Raw genomic sequence first — 14,162 nt, forward strand, 5'->3', positions numbered from 1 at the left:
TGTTAGTGGTTTTACAGCGGTATGGGCTTCCCCCCACCCCTTCTGTTTACTTATACATAGCGGTGGTATATTGGTACACCGTGAATTGTATACTCTCTCTCTCTTTTTGAGCGGTTTCCTGGTAATTCGGTTTTCTCCTTCTCAGGGGTGGTGTTGCTTTGTGCCTCAACTCCAGCGGGCGTCGAAATGGTGAGGTAATGGTTCATTTCGAAAACTCGGAAAACAGGGACATGGCGCTGCAGAGACACAAACATAACTTGGGCAAACGCTATGTAGAGGTATGTGGGTAACTTTCTGTAGGACATGTGATGCTTCTCAGATATACTGTTCTGCTCTTTCGATTTGTCGATTCAGTTTTTTAACCCCCCCCCCCACCCAAACCCCACCATCTCCCTCTGTTTTATGTTTTATTTTTTATTCCTTTCCTTTTTGGTACACTGGATTTAAAGAAGTTTTTTTTTGTCTATATGCATTGAATGAATATTTGAATATTTTATATTTCATACTGTTTTATTGATAACAATTGATTAACACTTTCGTTTTCAGTTTGTTTAATTTCATACCGTCTAGTATAGCCAGGTCACTCGTCATATATCTCAAATGAATCGCATTGTGCTTTAACACTGAAACTGGATAGCGGTTACAATAGTTGACTAAAGGTGTTTCTCCTCGTCGCAACCCTTCCATATCTGACACAGTTCCCCCAACCCCCTTCCCCTGCCAAATCTGACATATTGCCCCAACCCTTCCTCTTTCATATCTGACACAGTGCCCCCAACCCCCAACCCCCTTCCCCTAGCATATCTGACACAGTGCCCCAACCCTTCCCCCTTTTATATCTGACACAGTGCCCACACGCCTTTTCCACAATATATTCTAAGTGAGGCTTGATCAGTTCAGTAATCTTTCAAAACTACCAGGCGTTGCGTTAAAAGTATAGGCCTATATATATATTTATTTTTCCTGACATTGTCCCCCCCCCCCTCTCAACCCGCTACCCTTACCCTTCCTATAACAGTCGTGAAACGGAAACAGTAATATCCTTTCGTATTAACTTCCTACTAATGAATCTTATGAATGAAAAAACATTATTGTAAAATAATATGCACTAAGCCTACAGCAGCTACGTCATCAAACTCCAAATAAGGCACGATCAAAACACGTTACGACTTCTGAGACCATCCGTACAGGATGTGTCACGTCCATGACAACAATAACATTCCATAAAGAAGGACTATTAATTCTTGAAATGCAAACACAATATAAATCTCAGATTGTTTATACGTTTTGGTGGAATCATCATATTTTTTCAGGAACTAAATTACAGGAATATTTTCTTTTCGTTTTTGGATTTGCTTTATTTTGGTGCACGCTGACGGTGTACCATGTAAAATTGTATTGACATTTACTTTCTTTAATGTCTATTTCTTCTTTAATTTTTTTTTTATTAAAACAAAACAACACAAATAGCTTCTTTATAATCCATTGAGGATAGAAATCATAACCTTTTTTTTTGTCGTTGTCTGAAATTTCTGTCGTTTTCTTGCAAACCAACTATATGGAACTGAAAAATTCGGCTGTCATTATTATGTGAAAATGAGAATATTGTCAACAAAGTAAACAATTTGGGATTTTCTATTGTATGCCTTCTATTGTCTTTGTTATGTCTCTGGCACAAAAGGTATTTACATAGCTTTGTTCATGTGAACTTTGCGTAGGTGAAGTTACAGACTAATCGGAAATGTATACCGAGAAAGGGATTTCATGAGAGGTTGTACGAAGCTCAACCATTAAATCACGGATTTAATGCATGCAGTATCATCCACATCCACGCATCGCCATATGGTTTTATATAGTATGCTCACCGGTGTGACCATTCTACAATATACTCTTCTAGCCAAGTCAAACTTAGCATAAAGTTGTTGCAGATGTTTGTTTTGCACATAGACCGTCTGGTGGTCGTTTTGTTGAACTTTTAAACGTTAAGTAGATTATACCTGTTGGATAATTTGATTTGATTTCTTAAAACCAAATAAGATATAAAAAAAATTACAAATTACTTTTTGACCTAATAACCAGAATAGCAATAACTGATAGGAAAAAATTATGTGACAAATTACCTTCCTGCCTAAATGAGTTAACAAAAATGGGTTGTTTTCCTTTTTTTGCGATTTGAAACTTTCTTAACATGTCCAATACATCATAATAAATCTTGACAGTCCGACACATCAAATCGATTCACTAGGTCAAGTAAAGGGGGAAAAATCTGAAATATATTCGTCTTGGAGGGTGAATGAGTCTAGTCGTCACACGTTACAACAATGTCAATCAATGGAGACGCTGTTGCACTCACTGGTGAAGGAGGGGAGGGGGGGGTGGAGGAACTTTTCGCGGACTTTGAAGAGACTTAACGACGACGATATAACGAAGGGGATAGTTTCTCCCCCTTTCCCCCTCCCTCCGCGCCGCACAGCCATTTTCATTTTATCTTTACCATTTTCTTTCCCCCTCTGTTCACATCGTGTTTATGTTTCGATCAAATAAACCATTTTTCCGTTTAAATTGTTGTTTTCTGATATAACTTTAAAGCTCTAAATATGACTTCGGTTTTTCTCAAAATACATAAATCACTAAGGAAAGGACATAATTTAAAATAATTATATAGGCTTCGTAAATTGATTTTCTAAAAATTAAATCGCAAATCTCTTTTTCAATTTTGTTTAGGTTTTCAAAGCCACAGGAGAAGAATTTATAAAGGTCGCAGCAGGTAAGGTGTCTCGTATACGTATAAAGTATTAGTATATAGCCAGTGTATACTATTTTTGCTATTGGTGTTAGTAGTGTTAAACTATTGTGTTTATAATGTAAAATACAACAGTTAAGTAGTAGCAGATGTTAGTGTTAATATAATACGTGTTACAAGTGTTACCAGTTATTTAAGTGTATATTAGTGATTTTCGTTTGTTAGTGTTACTTTTTTTTTCAATGTAGGCCTATATATTATAAGTTTATTAGTATAATTATTATTGTTATTATTAACAGATTATTCGCAAAGTATGATACGAATGGGTCGGGTGGTGGGGAGGGGGGGGGTACAAATACATGTAAATTAAAATGAAACTTGTTGGAACCTAGTTGACCACCAATTTGAAAACTCATCCAACGTGTCATTCCACTTCTCCTTCGCTATACTTTTCACGTTATTGAAACATGCTTTAGCTAACTTTACGCCATTCGTTACTATTCTGTTTATTTTTTATTTAATATTCAGGAACATCACGTGACGCTGCTTTGTTTTTATCAAGAGATGATGGACATATCATTGTGCGCATGCGTGGATTACCCTTTACTGCAACAGCACAGAATGTGGTAAGACTTTTAACTAATTTATTTAAAAAAAAAAAGCATTTCTTCCTCGAAATGTGTAACCACCCAAAGCACCAGATATCGAGGGGAAAATGCTAAGCACTGCACATGACCTCATTTTGTGTTGTCTTATCGTAAACTTTGGTAGGGAACGGGTAGGGGTGGGGGGTTGGGCGATAGGTGAGGCGAGGGGAATACGAATAGTATACTGTTCCTTGCTTCCTTGGCAGCATACTCTGGAAAACCTTATCTTGATTTCAACTATACACGAACAATGTATTCAGGATTCATTTTGTCCGGGAGATTTGAGATGATTTTGTGGCTTATCCCACTAATCAAAGTTGACATTCCCCTTTGCCCTTCGAAGTTGTGCTCCACCCCCACCCCCATCCCCACCTAGTGAACCTTCTTTCGTCACCTCTGAAAGCGTGTTCTTGTTTCTCTATGTCTTTTTATCTGTTGTAAAGTTTACAACGAAATGTCTTTGTGTCTAACTTAATTGTTTGAACATTATCATATCATTCATTAACGATCATCGATCTTTTGTTTCTTAGATTGAGTTTTTCGGGCCAGAATGCCCGGTAGCCGGTGGCGAGCACGGTATATTGTTTGTTAAACACCGAAATGGTAAAATGACCGGAGATGCCTTTGTGATGTTTGCATCGGAAGAAAGCGCGGGAAAAGCAGTCGAGAAGCACAAGCAGTACCTTGGCAGTCGTTACATTGAGATATTCCGTAGCACGACGGCTGAAGTACAGCAGGTAAATATACATATGCAAATTAAAATCTAGTTGCGCATGCTCGTAATTTTCCTTAAAATGATTATCTTTTTCTTTCGTATCATAGTGGCTCGAAGAATGACGTAATCCGTAGACCTATACTTCTGTTATATTAATTACCAGATCATGAGTGTTACCTTTCTTTTTCAAAGTCGAAAGTACTTTTCGATCGCAAACATACTCAATTATCACTAGCATATGCACTAGTTGGCAACCACCATATATACATACGCATATTAGGCTAGGTTTGGGGTATACGTATAGAGTACTGGGAATGTGTGGTAGGCTGTGGTAGGCTGTGGTAGGCATTGGCAGACCTAGGAGGAAATGTCTTTAAATTTGGAGATCTTGTATAATTTCAAATAACATTATAGTGAAAAATAATTATGGTGAAAAATAAACCTACTGAACAAAATTAATTCAAAAGGTAATAAATTGACTATGTTTGAGTCAAATCAACTAAAAAGTAGGCCTACACGTGAGTTGGAACATTTCGTCATTGTGTTACCTGTTTTGTATTAAGCGGAGGGGGGGGGGGGCGGGGGTAATCGTGCTATGAGCTTTTAGATAAATAACGCCTCATATTAATCTTTTAGGTATATCAGTATGTGATAATCTATAAGCCTCATTATCCAGAAAGGAGTAGTTTCAACTAAACTTAGGAACTACATATTTTTTACTTATTATTTTAATAATGAAAAATATGCTTGAGGCCCCCCCCCTCCCCCCCCTCCTAAAGCGTCAAAGTAAACATTTTCTTTGTATACTTATTTATTGTGTACTTTACAAGTTTCTGGAACGTTTCCCCTCCCTTTCTCCAGGTCCTCTCTCGTCTGCATTCAGAGCCCCTCATTCCCGATGGCCCTCCCCAGACGATGCCCCAGGCGATACCGACCATACCGGTTCCTCCAGCCTTGCTAACCCAGCAGTTCATTACTAGCGGTGCAGCAAAGGATTGCATTCGTCTCAGAGGTCTTCCTTTTACCGCGGCTATCGAAGATATTATGAGGTTCTTGGGAGAGCATGCGCACTTCATTCGACCGCAGGGTATTCACATGGTGTATAACTTACAGGTAGGTTTGCTCGATGATATATGGTGACGTCATAAGTTGGTTTTTAAAAGGTTTTAAGCATCTATTTCGCTTATTTTGGGCAATTTTACCAAAGTCACTCAGTATTACTGGAAAACAGATAGCAATTGATCAACTTATGACGTTTACATCTTACATTGTTTCACGTACTGTTCAGTAAACAGTAAGTCATATTCGAAAATGAAAATTTCGTTTCCAAGAACCCATTTATTATATATGGTATTATAAAGTCAATTAAGAGAGAAAGAAACAAAGTTGGTTATTAACACAGCTGAGAAAGTCCAGCTAATAAACTACATTGTGTATGTTATACTTTAGTTACTAAAGTATATATCTTGTTATAGTGTTGTAGATTCACCCAAATCAACTAAATAAATTGCCTAACGCGTTTCTCTTCCTGGGTGATGGCAAAGTTATGCATGTTGGATTACCAGTGGCGTGTACAAAGCTACCCCCCCCCCCCCACACACACACACTCATACATCGATCAACTTGCACTTTTCAAAGATGGTATCAACAAGTCTTTCTCCATACACCTTTTATTTTTCTTAATAATAACCAAGTTATACACAATTTGCTTCACTTATTGTCTCATTTTCTAACGGATAAACTCTCCAGACAGTTTCAACCAATACTCGCTTTCAAACAGCAATATTGCAATCATGATAATCTGCCGTTCAGTTATGTATAAAAGTGCAAATGGGAAATAGTGTGGGTTCAACTTGCAAAGTCATCAACGTGTTCGCAGATAGGAATATTTCCTATGTAATTATGATAATGTTATAGAGACGCCCGTTTCGCAGAACGGAACATACTGTGCTTGTATTTCAGTACTACACCCCCCGCACGCTGCCGTATAAATATATATGTGTCTCTGCTATAGAAAAAACAAACAGTTCTCAACCACTTTTTTCATTTCCTTATATATTTTATGAAAGCGAAGTAGCACACAAAGAAGTACATATTCTGTACAGTAATTCATATATAGCTCCATGTTCTAGCAGACACACTGCAGTTGCGAGCCAAGAAATAGTACAATAACAGCTGGTATTTATACCAGTTCAAGACGATGATTTCCGTTGTCGAGTATTTTAAGTGCAATGCTTAGATCATGAACTATACTGTAGGAAAGTGTTGTCTGCACTTATATACACTAATGTGCAGGGGCGGACTTAGTCTTAAAACTGGCCCGGGCATTTTCCACCTAGACCGGCCCATTATTCATTGATATGCTACTTACATAGTGATCGCCGTCCTGGGGGAGGGGTCTAAGGTCCACATTGAAAGTTTTTATGAAGTGAAGATGCAAAATGGTGCTATATTTCTCAATTTAGTAGGTTACAAAAATCCTTGAAAAATTACCCAAAAATAATTTTCCAGAAGCAACACTTGATTAAACTGAGGAAAGATAAAAACGTAAACAAAAAAAGACAAAAATATATGTTTGAGACTGGATTTTTTTTCAAGCATTTTGTGACAACATGCTTGAAAAAAAAGAAAGAAAACACCTAAATAAACTCCATTAGCACTGCCGGGTTGCTAATAGCACGTTCTTTTGTTAAGAACTAACAGACTAACTAACATGGTGGTTTCATGAGCTGATTCCCACAGTTAAAAATATATTTCTACACAGCCCGTCTGTATTCTATTAACTACTGTGAACATGGGCTGTAGTTTCTACCAGGCTCCCCAGCCCACCGGCTCACCGGGCCACCGGGCATTGCCTAAATGCCCGTGTTGCCAGTCCACCACTGCTAATATGTCATATATAAGGTTTGGAAGTTTCAATGAGGGTGATCAAACATGAAGTAGGCCTATGTCGTAACACTAATGGAGTATCACAATATAAATATGTACCATACTTGTGCATGTATGCAGATAACTATATGCAAGCGGCTGATTAAAAATTTAAAAAAAAAAATGTCGTCTGCTCGTGCGAATGGATTTATGTAAGAAACAAGATTGCTTCCCCTACGTTCTTTGGGTATAGGCAATCACCCTAACACACTATGTACATATACTGATATACGGCCTACACATATAATCATCTATTGTCCTGCGTTCCTTCCATTCAAACTAAAGTCATGCGGTTCTTTCCACAGGGCAAACCGAATGGTGAAGCTTTTATACAGATGACAGCGCAGGAGCATGCGTACATGGCCGCGCAGAGTTGTCATATGAAATATATGGGTGAACGTTACGTAGAGGTATTCCAATGCTCCGGAGATGAGATGAGTATGGTTTTGATGGGAGGTCCTAGACAGATGCCAAAAATGTCAATGTCCATGCCTGTACCAGGTAAGAATATGCCCTGCTATTCTTATTCATTATATGACTATATTTTCGATAAAATTTCAATTTTGTTCATAGGTTAACAGTATTTTGCCCTACATAAAAAAATGTTACCATAATTTTCCTTGAATACCATTCCTCTCCAATTTTCGACAGTTGTTAAGGTGGCTTAAACTAGACACTGAATTTCTAATTAACTTAAAAAGTTCGGTCGAAGAGAACATTAAAATATTAGGATATTATATTGTGTGGATATAAACGACATGGTGAGTACAATTACAATGGTTGTCTTTATATAAACTAGATGAAAACACTAGCGAGAAAATGGTCAGAATATTAGCGGAATATTGTGGATACTTTAAATGATAAAACAATGTTTATAATACAGTCATATTGATATAGATACCCTCAACGTTCCCGAGAGTAGGGAGGGGCGGTCGAGGGGCGGTAAGGAGACGGACTGGTACCGAATTAAGACAACACTATATGCAGCTAAAGGTTACGGGACGAACGTATCTTTTTTAGCATACAGCAAATGCAGGCTTTTAGCTATACATAGACTCTGTATGTGTTCAGCGTATCATCCTGTATAGTAAAGATATATGTATGAATGTGAATGTAAATCAAGCAGCAAAGCATTGCTTATAGCCACTCCATTCAGAAGTGGTCTGTTTAATCGCGGGTGGCCGCTGTTTGCATTATTTGTTTTTGATTTCACTTTCGATTCCAACAAAGATCACACTTATCTGTAGCTTAATGTATATTTGAATAAGATCCGTATGAATGAAATAACAAAACTCTCCAGTCAACCCTTTCGATGAAGTAAAACGCCATACATCTTAAACGTATTGCGACCACAGCCATTCATGGTTACAGTATCAACATAATTATATACGAGGGGTGCTTGCCTCACTTTTTAGTCAGGACAGACTGCGGCAAAAAGTATGGGTCAACTTTAGGAGGGTTACAGGACCAGAGGGAAGGCTATATGGCAGGGGTTCCCTAACTGGGGTACATGAACCCCCTAGTGTGTCCATCCCAGGGTGTTTGTGAGAAGTTTCTGAAAGTCAAAACTAGAGTACTTTTTTTTAAACTAAAATCTGATATATCATATAATTTAGTAACGTACAAATTTAAGTCATACCTATCGACAAACTCTTTTCGCGTTCCATACGCATATGCTATACCTGTAACCTACCGTGCATGTGATAAATAACTGAATTATGAAAACAGACACAGGCCGCATGACTTTGGTGAAGTATATGTACGCATGAGAGTACGTCGTGAAGATAAAGAGCTGACTTGAACATTATCTTTTACGAAGCACTGTTATGCGTATTATAGTATACAGTGGCGTAGGAAGGTACTTTTGAGTGGGGGGCTGAAGACTGATGGCCGGCCTGGGGGAGGGGTCTAAGGGGAGGGGGTTCCCCCTCCCCTTTGGAATTTTTTGCATTTCCAGGTGGCCTCAGATGCAATTTGGTGCAATATAGCACACTTCAACACCCACTCCATTTTGTAAACTTAATTTTGTATTTTCACCTGGCCTTAGATGCAATTTGGTGCTCCAAATGAGATTTTTTTCTCATTTGGAAATGAAAAAGGGGTTTTCTGACTTGCGGAGCGGGGGGGCGGAATGATACTTCCGCCCCTACACAATTTTCACTGGGGGGGGCTGGCGCCCCCCAGCTCCTCCGGTTCCTACGCCCTTGATAGTATAATAATGACTCAGATCGTGTCTCGAAAAGTTGGGGGTTCGTGGAAAACTCTGACATCCACAGGGGTTTCATGAGGTGATAAAGTTAGGGAAACCCTGCTATATGGTGTATAGTTATCCCTGTCTATCTATCTACTCAACAAAATCTGTTTGCATTTCTATTGTTCTTTTTATTTCTAGGTGCAATTGCCCCCACCACTCCGCTTGCCTACCCCAATATGCCAATGTCTTCACCACACCCGGGAGCTACGGTAATACCTACCCTGCCAGTACCCGCTCGCCATCCCGGGGCGACCACCTTCCTGCCGCAGCATCACCCTGTTTACTACTTTCCCACCCCACCAGTCTCTCCGACAGCCCCTCTGATCTACCCTGGGTCCAACAGTGCCTTCATCCGACTAAGGGGGCTTCACGCTGGAACGGCTCCTCAAGAGGTTGCCCAGTTCTTTCAGGGATATGGGGTGAGTTTATTCTCATGTTTCCTCTCACATGCCTCTCTTAAATGCATATGGGATTCGTGTAACTACATCATTCTCTAACTTTATTAGGGCGTTGTGTTTCTTCATATTTCTCTCATATACCCCACCCCCACCCCCTCCCTCATCTCTCTCTTTGACACTTTATATCTTGCCTATTTACTGTCTTCTTAGACCAGGCATGCACCTGATTTGCTCTTCATGCAAAGTTTAACCTTAATGAAGCGTGTTGAGTTTGGATGGCAGTATTGCCAAATCTTGCGTGTATTTCTCAAATCGTGCTTGAAATTGAAACCTTTTTAGACTTTTGCAGCAAAAGAATGTTATATTGCAATTAGTGCCATTTTATCACAAAAAATCAACCCAGAAAGCTACTTTAATATTGTATTACATGATTCACATAACCCGTGACTAATACAATGTTTCGTACCGTAAGAAAACGAAAACATTTGAAGGATAACTATAACGTGAAAACAGTAGCATATATGCTAAATAGAGCGAAAAATTATTTAAGGAATTTGGCCTCATTTTGCCCTTATGACATCATTTGATGTCACTGTTTATGCACTTATAAAGCGCATGCTCAGATAAAATAGATTTCTAAGTTAATTTAATTCTTTTGTATATTTATTTTTAATATTTAGGTTCCCACAGAAAGTGTTCATCTTCAACCCAATGGTGACGCGGTTGTATCATTCTACACCCAAGAAATTGCTATAAAAGCACTTCAAGATAAGCAGAGGATGTTTGGCGGGAAGATGGAGCTGTTCGTAGCCTAAAGTTAGAAGACGACGAAAAACAAGGTATACACCAGAAGAGGCTGACTGCAACCTATATTCTTGCCCTAAATATACGCATGAAAACAAAATCAGACTAAATTCACGAAAACCATAAAAACGCAAAAAAAAAACATCAAAAGTACTGAACATTATTTCGTGTAACTGATCACACAGTGATTCATTTGAAAGTTTTGGTCAGATAACACAGACAGTTACCATGGTTACTGATTCCTCCATGCACATTGCCTAAATTTGATCTTGCAGTCTCTAAAAGTAGAGAGCACTAAAGCTTCATGCGAAATAGTAATACCAACCTTCTTCGCGGTTCAAGACAACGCCAAGGCCCAGACCTTACCACGTGTGAATTTTACCAACACACCCTATAACAGCAGAGTGTCGTGCCGTGCCATTCACATAACACATAACACTAGGCTGAATTGAGACGGTTTATATATATACCGTTTAAATGCACGGAATATTTCCACTGGGATATTCCTGCATATTGAGGTCTAATACCATTTTCAACAAATGAATTATTTTCCTATAATGGACACAGAATTGTATCGGCTACAAGTGGTTCATCATAAAATATCATATCAAATGCCACCCAATAATAGCCTAAATTAATTGAGTATCCTGTAGTCAAATTTGGATCATGGATGTACCTTCGACTTCTTAAAGAACTTGTCATTTTGTGATAAGTTACATTTTGTTTAAATTACATCAACTGCAAAGTTAAATGCGTGTGATATAGTTTAAGCTAAAATACCAACCAATCAACGTAGTAGTGTACGTCATAAATTACAATAAACGTCAGAAGTTCAGTTTACGATAATAATAATTTGAATTTATATTTTGTACAATAATAAGCTTAGTGAAGAATTCAGTGAATTAATAAATGATAAATAAACTTTCAAACTTATAGCCTACAGTGGAAGCATAACTGTTAGACACTGACAAGTATAGGTTATCTTGCTATTAGCAGGGAAAAAAATAAAATATTCAAATATAAAGCTATGACTTTAATTGAAATATTATACAGAGTTTGAGCCACCTTTTTCAGTTATGTAACTGAATTAAACATAACGCGAACCTTTAGCACAGAGGTGACAACAATCAATGGTGATTATTTTACATAGGCGATATGTCAATGAGATAAAAAAATGTCAACAATTAATTTTTTTTTTCGTTTATTTTTTTTTCTTTGAAAAAGAAAGAAAACTTTCCACACAATTGCTTGCCAATATTTTTACGAATATGCAATTTTAAAGAAATAAAATCATTATTTTGACCCGTATATTTTCTGGGTGGAGGGGCTGTTGGTGTCTCGGTGGGCATTAGGGCTCTGTGAACGTATGGAAATATTAACGAACGAAGTAGGTGGTTATTTGGGTCATAATCGGGTTTCTAGGGAAACTTTTACAGGTAGGTCTCTGTTTATTCTGTAATGGCGTCCTCAGTTTAAAAAAAAAAAAAGAATTTCAAAAGTGCTCTGAAGAAGCTTATCGCATTCAGCGGAAAATAATTTGGAAAATTCTTTGACGAGTCTCATTTTGGTTTGTCCAAAAATCTCTCAAAAAGAGGAGATAAACTTTTACGAAGATAAACCTCGTCTATATTCCCTTTACAGAGAATGTAATATTTTAACATTCTTGTCATATATGAGCAGGGATCCTCCCCGAATAATTAGGTGTGGCTGTTGTTGTTTTTACTCATTCGGCGGGCCAAAGTCTAAGTATACTTGTCTGGTAGATTGGAATGAATAATAGGCTTACGTGGTGGTAATGGTTAACGTAACAAGTAGATTGTCATGGCAACGATCGATGGATCTTAGTGATCATTCAAAATGTGACAAATTGAATATTAGGCTGAATTTGTCAAGTCAATTTGTTTTTCTCATTAGTTACTATAGTTTTAGTCATTGCTACAAGTTGTAAATTTCGGCAGTTTTCTCACTTTTTTCTTCCATTTCATCCTTTCTCAATCTTTCTTCTCAAATGTGTATTTAGATCTTCTTCGTAGTCACGTTTTTACCTTTCACATAGATACAATTTTTATGCATATTAAGATATGCTCCTCAAATTTTCACGTATTTAACGTATATTTCTTTGTTTGTTCATATATAAGCACATCGCAAGTTCATATTATATCAAGACAGAATTTACAACTCACAAAGTTAGTAGCAATTCACTGAAATTTTTCGACTAGTATCCGAGCAACTTTTGTAAATAAGGTGCTATTATTTTTGTTGTCGAATTTTAAAAGAAAAAAAAAATCAATTGTCTTTAATATTTAAGCAATTTCTTATTATTTGTTAAAACCAAAAAAAAAAGAGAAAGAAAAGTATATTAACATTTTTAACACTTTAGCAAGTTTCTTTTGTGAATAGCCTGTTAGTGATAATTTAGACTAGATAATGTCATTTGTATTGTACAAATAAAATTGTTTATGATGTCATCCATAAGGTGATTATACACAGTAACATCAATATGAAAAGTACCGAGGTTAGGACTAAATAATCGCACGTGATTACGTGCCGAAGATCACGTGTACCCGTGGAAAGCTTATGAAAATACAAGCTGGATGTTGCACCTGTAATTTGTTCAACACGTACCAATGAAGTAAAAATATTCTTCCAGAAAAGTAAGCAATAATAAATTTAAAATCTTCTCAACTTTGATACTTCTTTCATAATTTCGCCTTTACTAAACAAAATGTAAGGGTTATAGGTACACCTTTGTTCCAGATAACAATGCTGTGATTCCAGAACGTGTGAACATACTTTTCTCTAATTATGATGACATCGATCAAGACTATCAAATGTAACTTTTCACAGAATTGAAGACAAAGTGTGCATAATTACTGCAGCATTAGGGATAGCTTTATACCCTGTCGTGTATCATTATTTTGCTTGATATGGCCTTCACATGTGAACACATACATTGTTCTAGTCAAATTAACATTGAACAGAAAATTCAATTTAACTTTCATAGAGTTGCATTCAAAGTGTGCCTTAAAATAATGTAGAATTAGTCCATCAAGAGAATAAATGCCTTCCTTGATATATTGCATTCATAATGTGCCTTAATTAAAGTAGAATTAGCTTCAATTTGTCATAGTTTTGTTTTTATTTTTATCATATTTCCATTATTATTATAATTATTATTATTATTCCAGAGTCGTTTACTGTGTTTAACAGCACAGTTTAAATCGTCGCTGACATTGAAATCATGTGTCTTCCACGTAGCAGAAGTGTAACCGCAATAATGTTTGTAATACTTTTTGTCATTATTAATGTTAAAATAATTATAAAATTTAGATGAGAAAAAAAGAAAAAAGAAATTTAATCAAGATGTAACTTGCAAGAGCTAGTATACATCTTCCAAATTTTATCATCTTTTTCTCAATAAGCAGAGAATAATATTAAAGCTGTAAGTATTAAAACCAGTTTCTTTGTGTGAATTGCCTTATTTTTTTTTAGTCAACTTTTTCACCAATAGTTGAGTAAAACGTTATATACAAGACTGCTAAAATTTTCCGTTGAAGCCCCTACCCTACACAATTAAAAATCCTTAGATAGAAAATACTCAACCCCACCGCGGCATGCTACTTCCTCCCCGACCCCCTCCCCAACCTTCTGCTGCCAATTCTATTGCACTTAG

At 37.1% G+C, this 14,162-nt stretch overlaps 1 protein-coding gene across 3 annotated transcripts in view; it reads left to right on the forward strand.

Annotated features, from left to right (window-relative positions):
• The window catches only part of LOC139964716 (epithelial splicing regulatory protein 1-like), a 39,308-nt gene extending 25,361 nt beyond the window's left edge, over nucleotides 1-13,947 (forward strand). For all 3 annotated transcript variants that reach the window (XM_071966578.1, XM_071966584.1, XM_071966592.1), the window contains 8 exons: nucleotides 146-278; nucleotides 2,725-2,767; nucleotides 3,272-3,369; nucleotides 3,921-4,127; nucleotides 4,967-5,218; nucleotides 7,339-7,534; nucleotides 9,426-9,706; nucleotides 10,366-13,947. In XM_071966578.1, coding sequence (XP_071822679.1) covers nucleotides 146-278; nucleotides 2,725-2,767; nucleotides 3,272-3,369; nucleotides 3,921-4,127; nucleotides 4,967-5,218; nucleotides 7,339-7,534; nucleotides 9,426-9,706; nucleotides 10,366-10,500 — 1,345 coding nt within the window. In that variant the 3' untranslated portion in view covers nucleotides 10,501-13,947. The remainder of the gene's footprint in view (nucleotides 1-145; nucleotides 279-2,724; nucleotides 2,768-3,271; nucleotides 3,370-3,920; nucleotides 4,128-4,966; nucleotides 5,219-7,338; nucleotides 7,535-9,425; nucleotides 9,707-10,365) is intronic.
• The last annotated feature ends 215 nt before the right edge of the window (nucleotides 13,948-14,162 follow it).

This window comes from Apostichopus japonicus, chromosome 3 (assembly GCF_037975245.1).
Source record: "Apostichopus japonicus isolate 1M-3 chromosome 3, ASM3797524v1, whole genome shotgun sequence".
NCBI classification, from domain to species: domain Eukaryota; kingdom Metazoa; phylum Echinodermata; class Holothuroidea; order Aspidochirotida; family Stichopodidae; genus Apostichopus; species Apostichopus japonicus.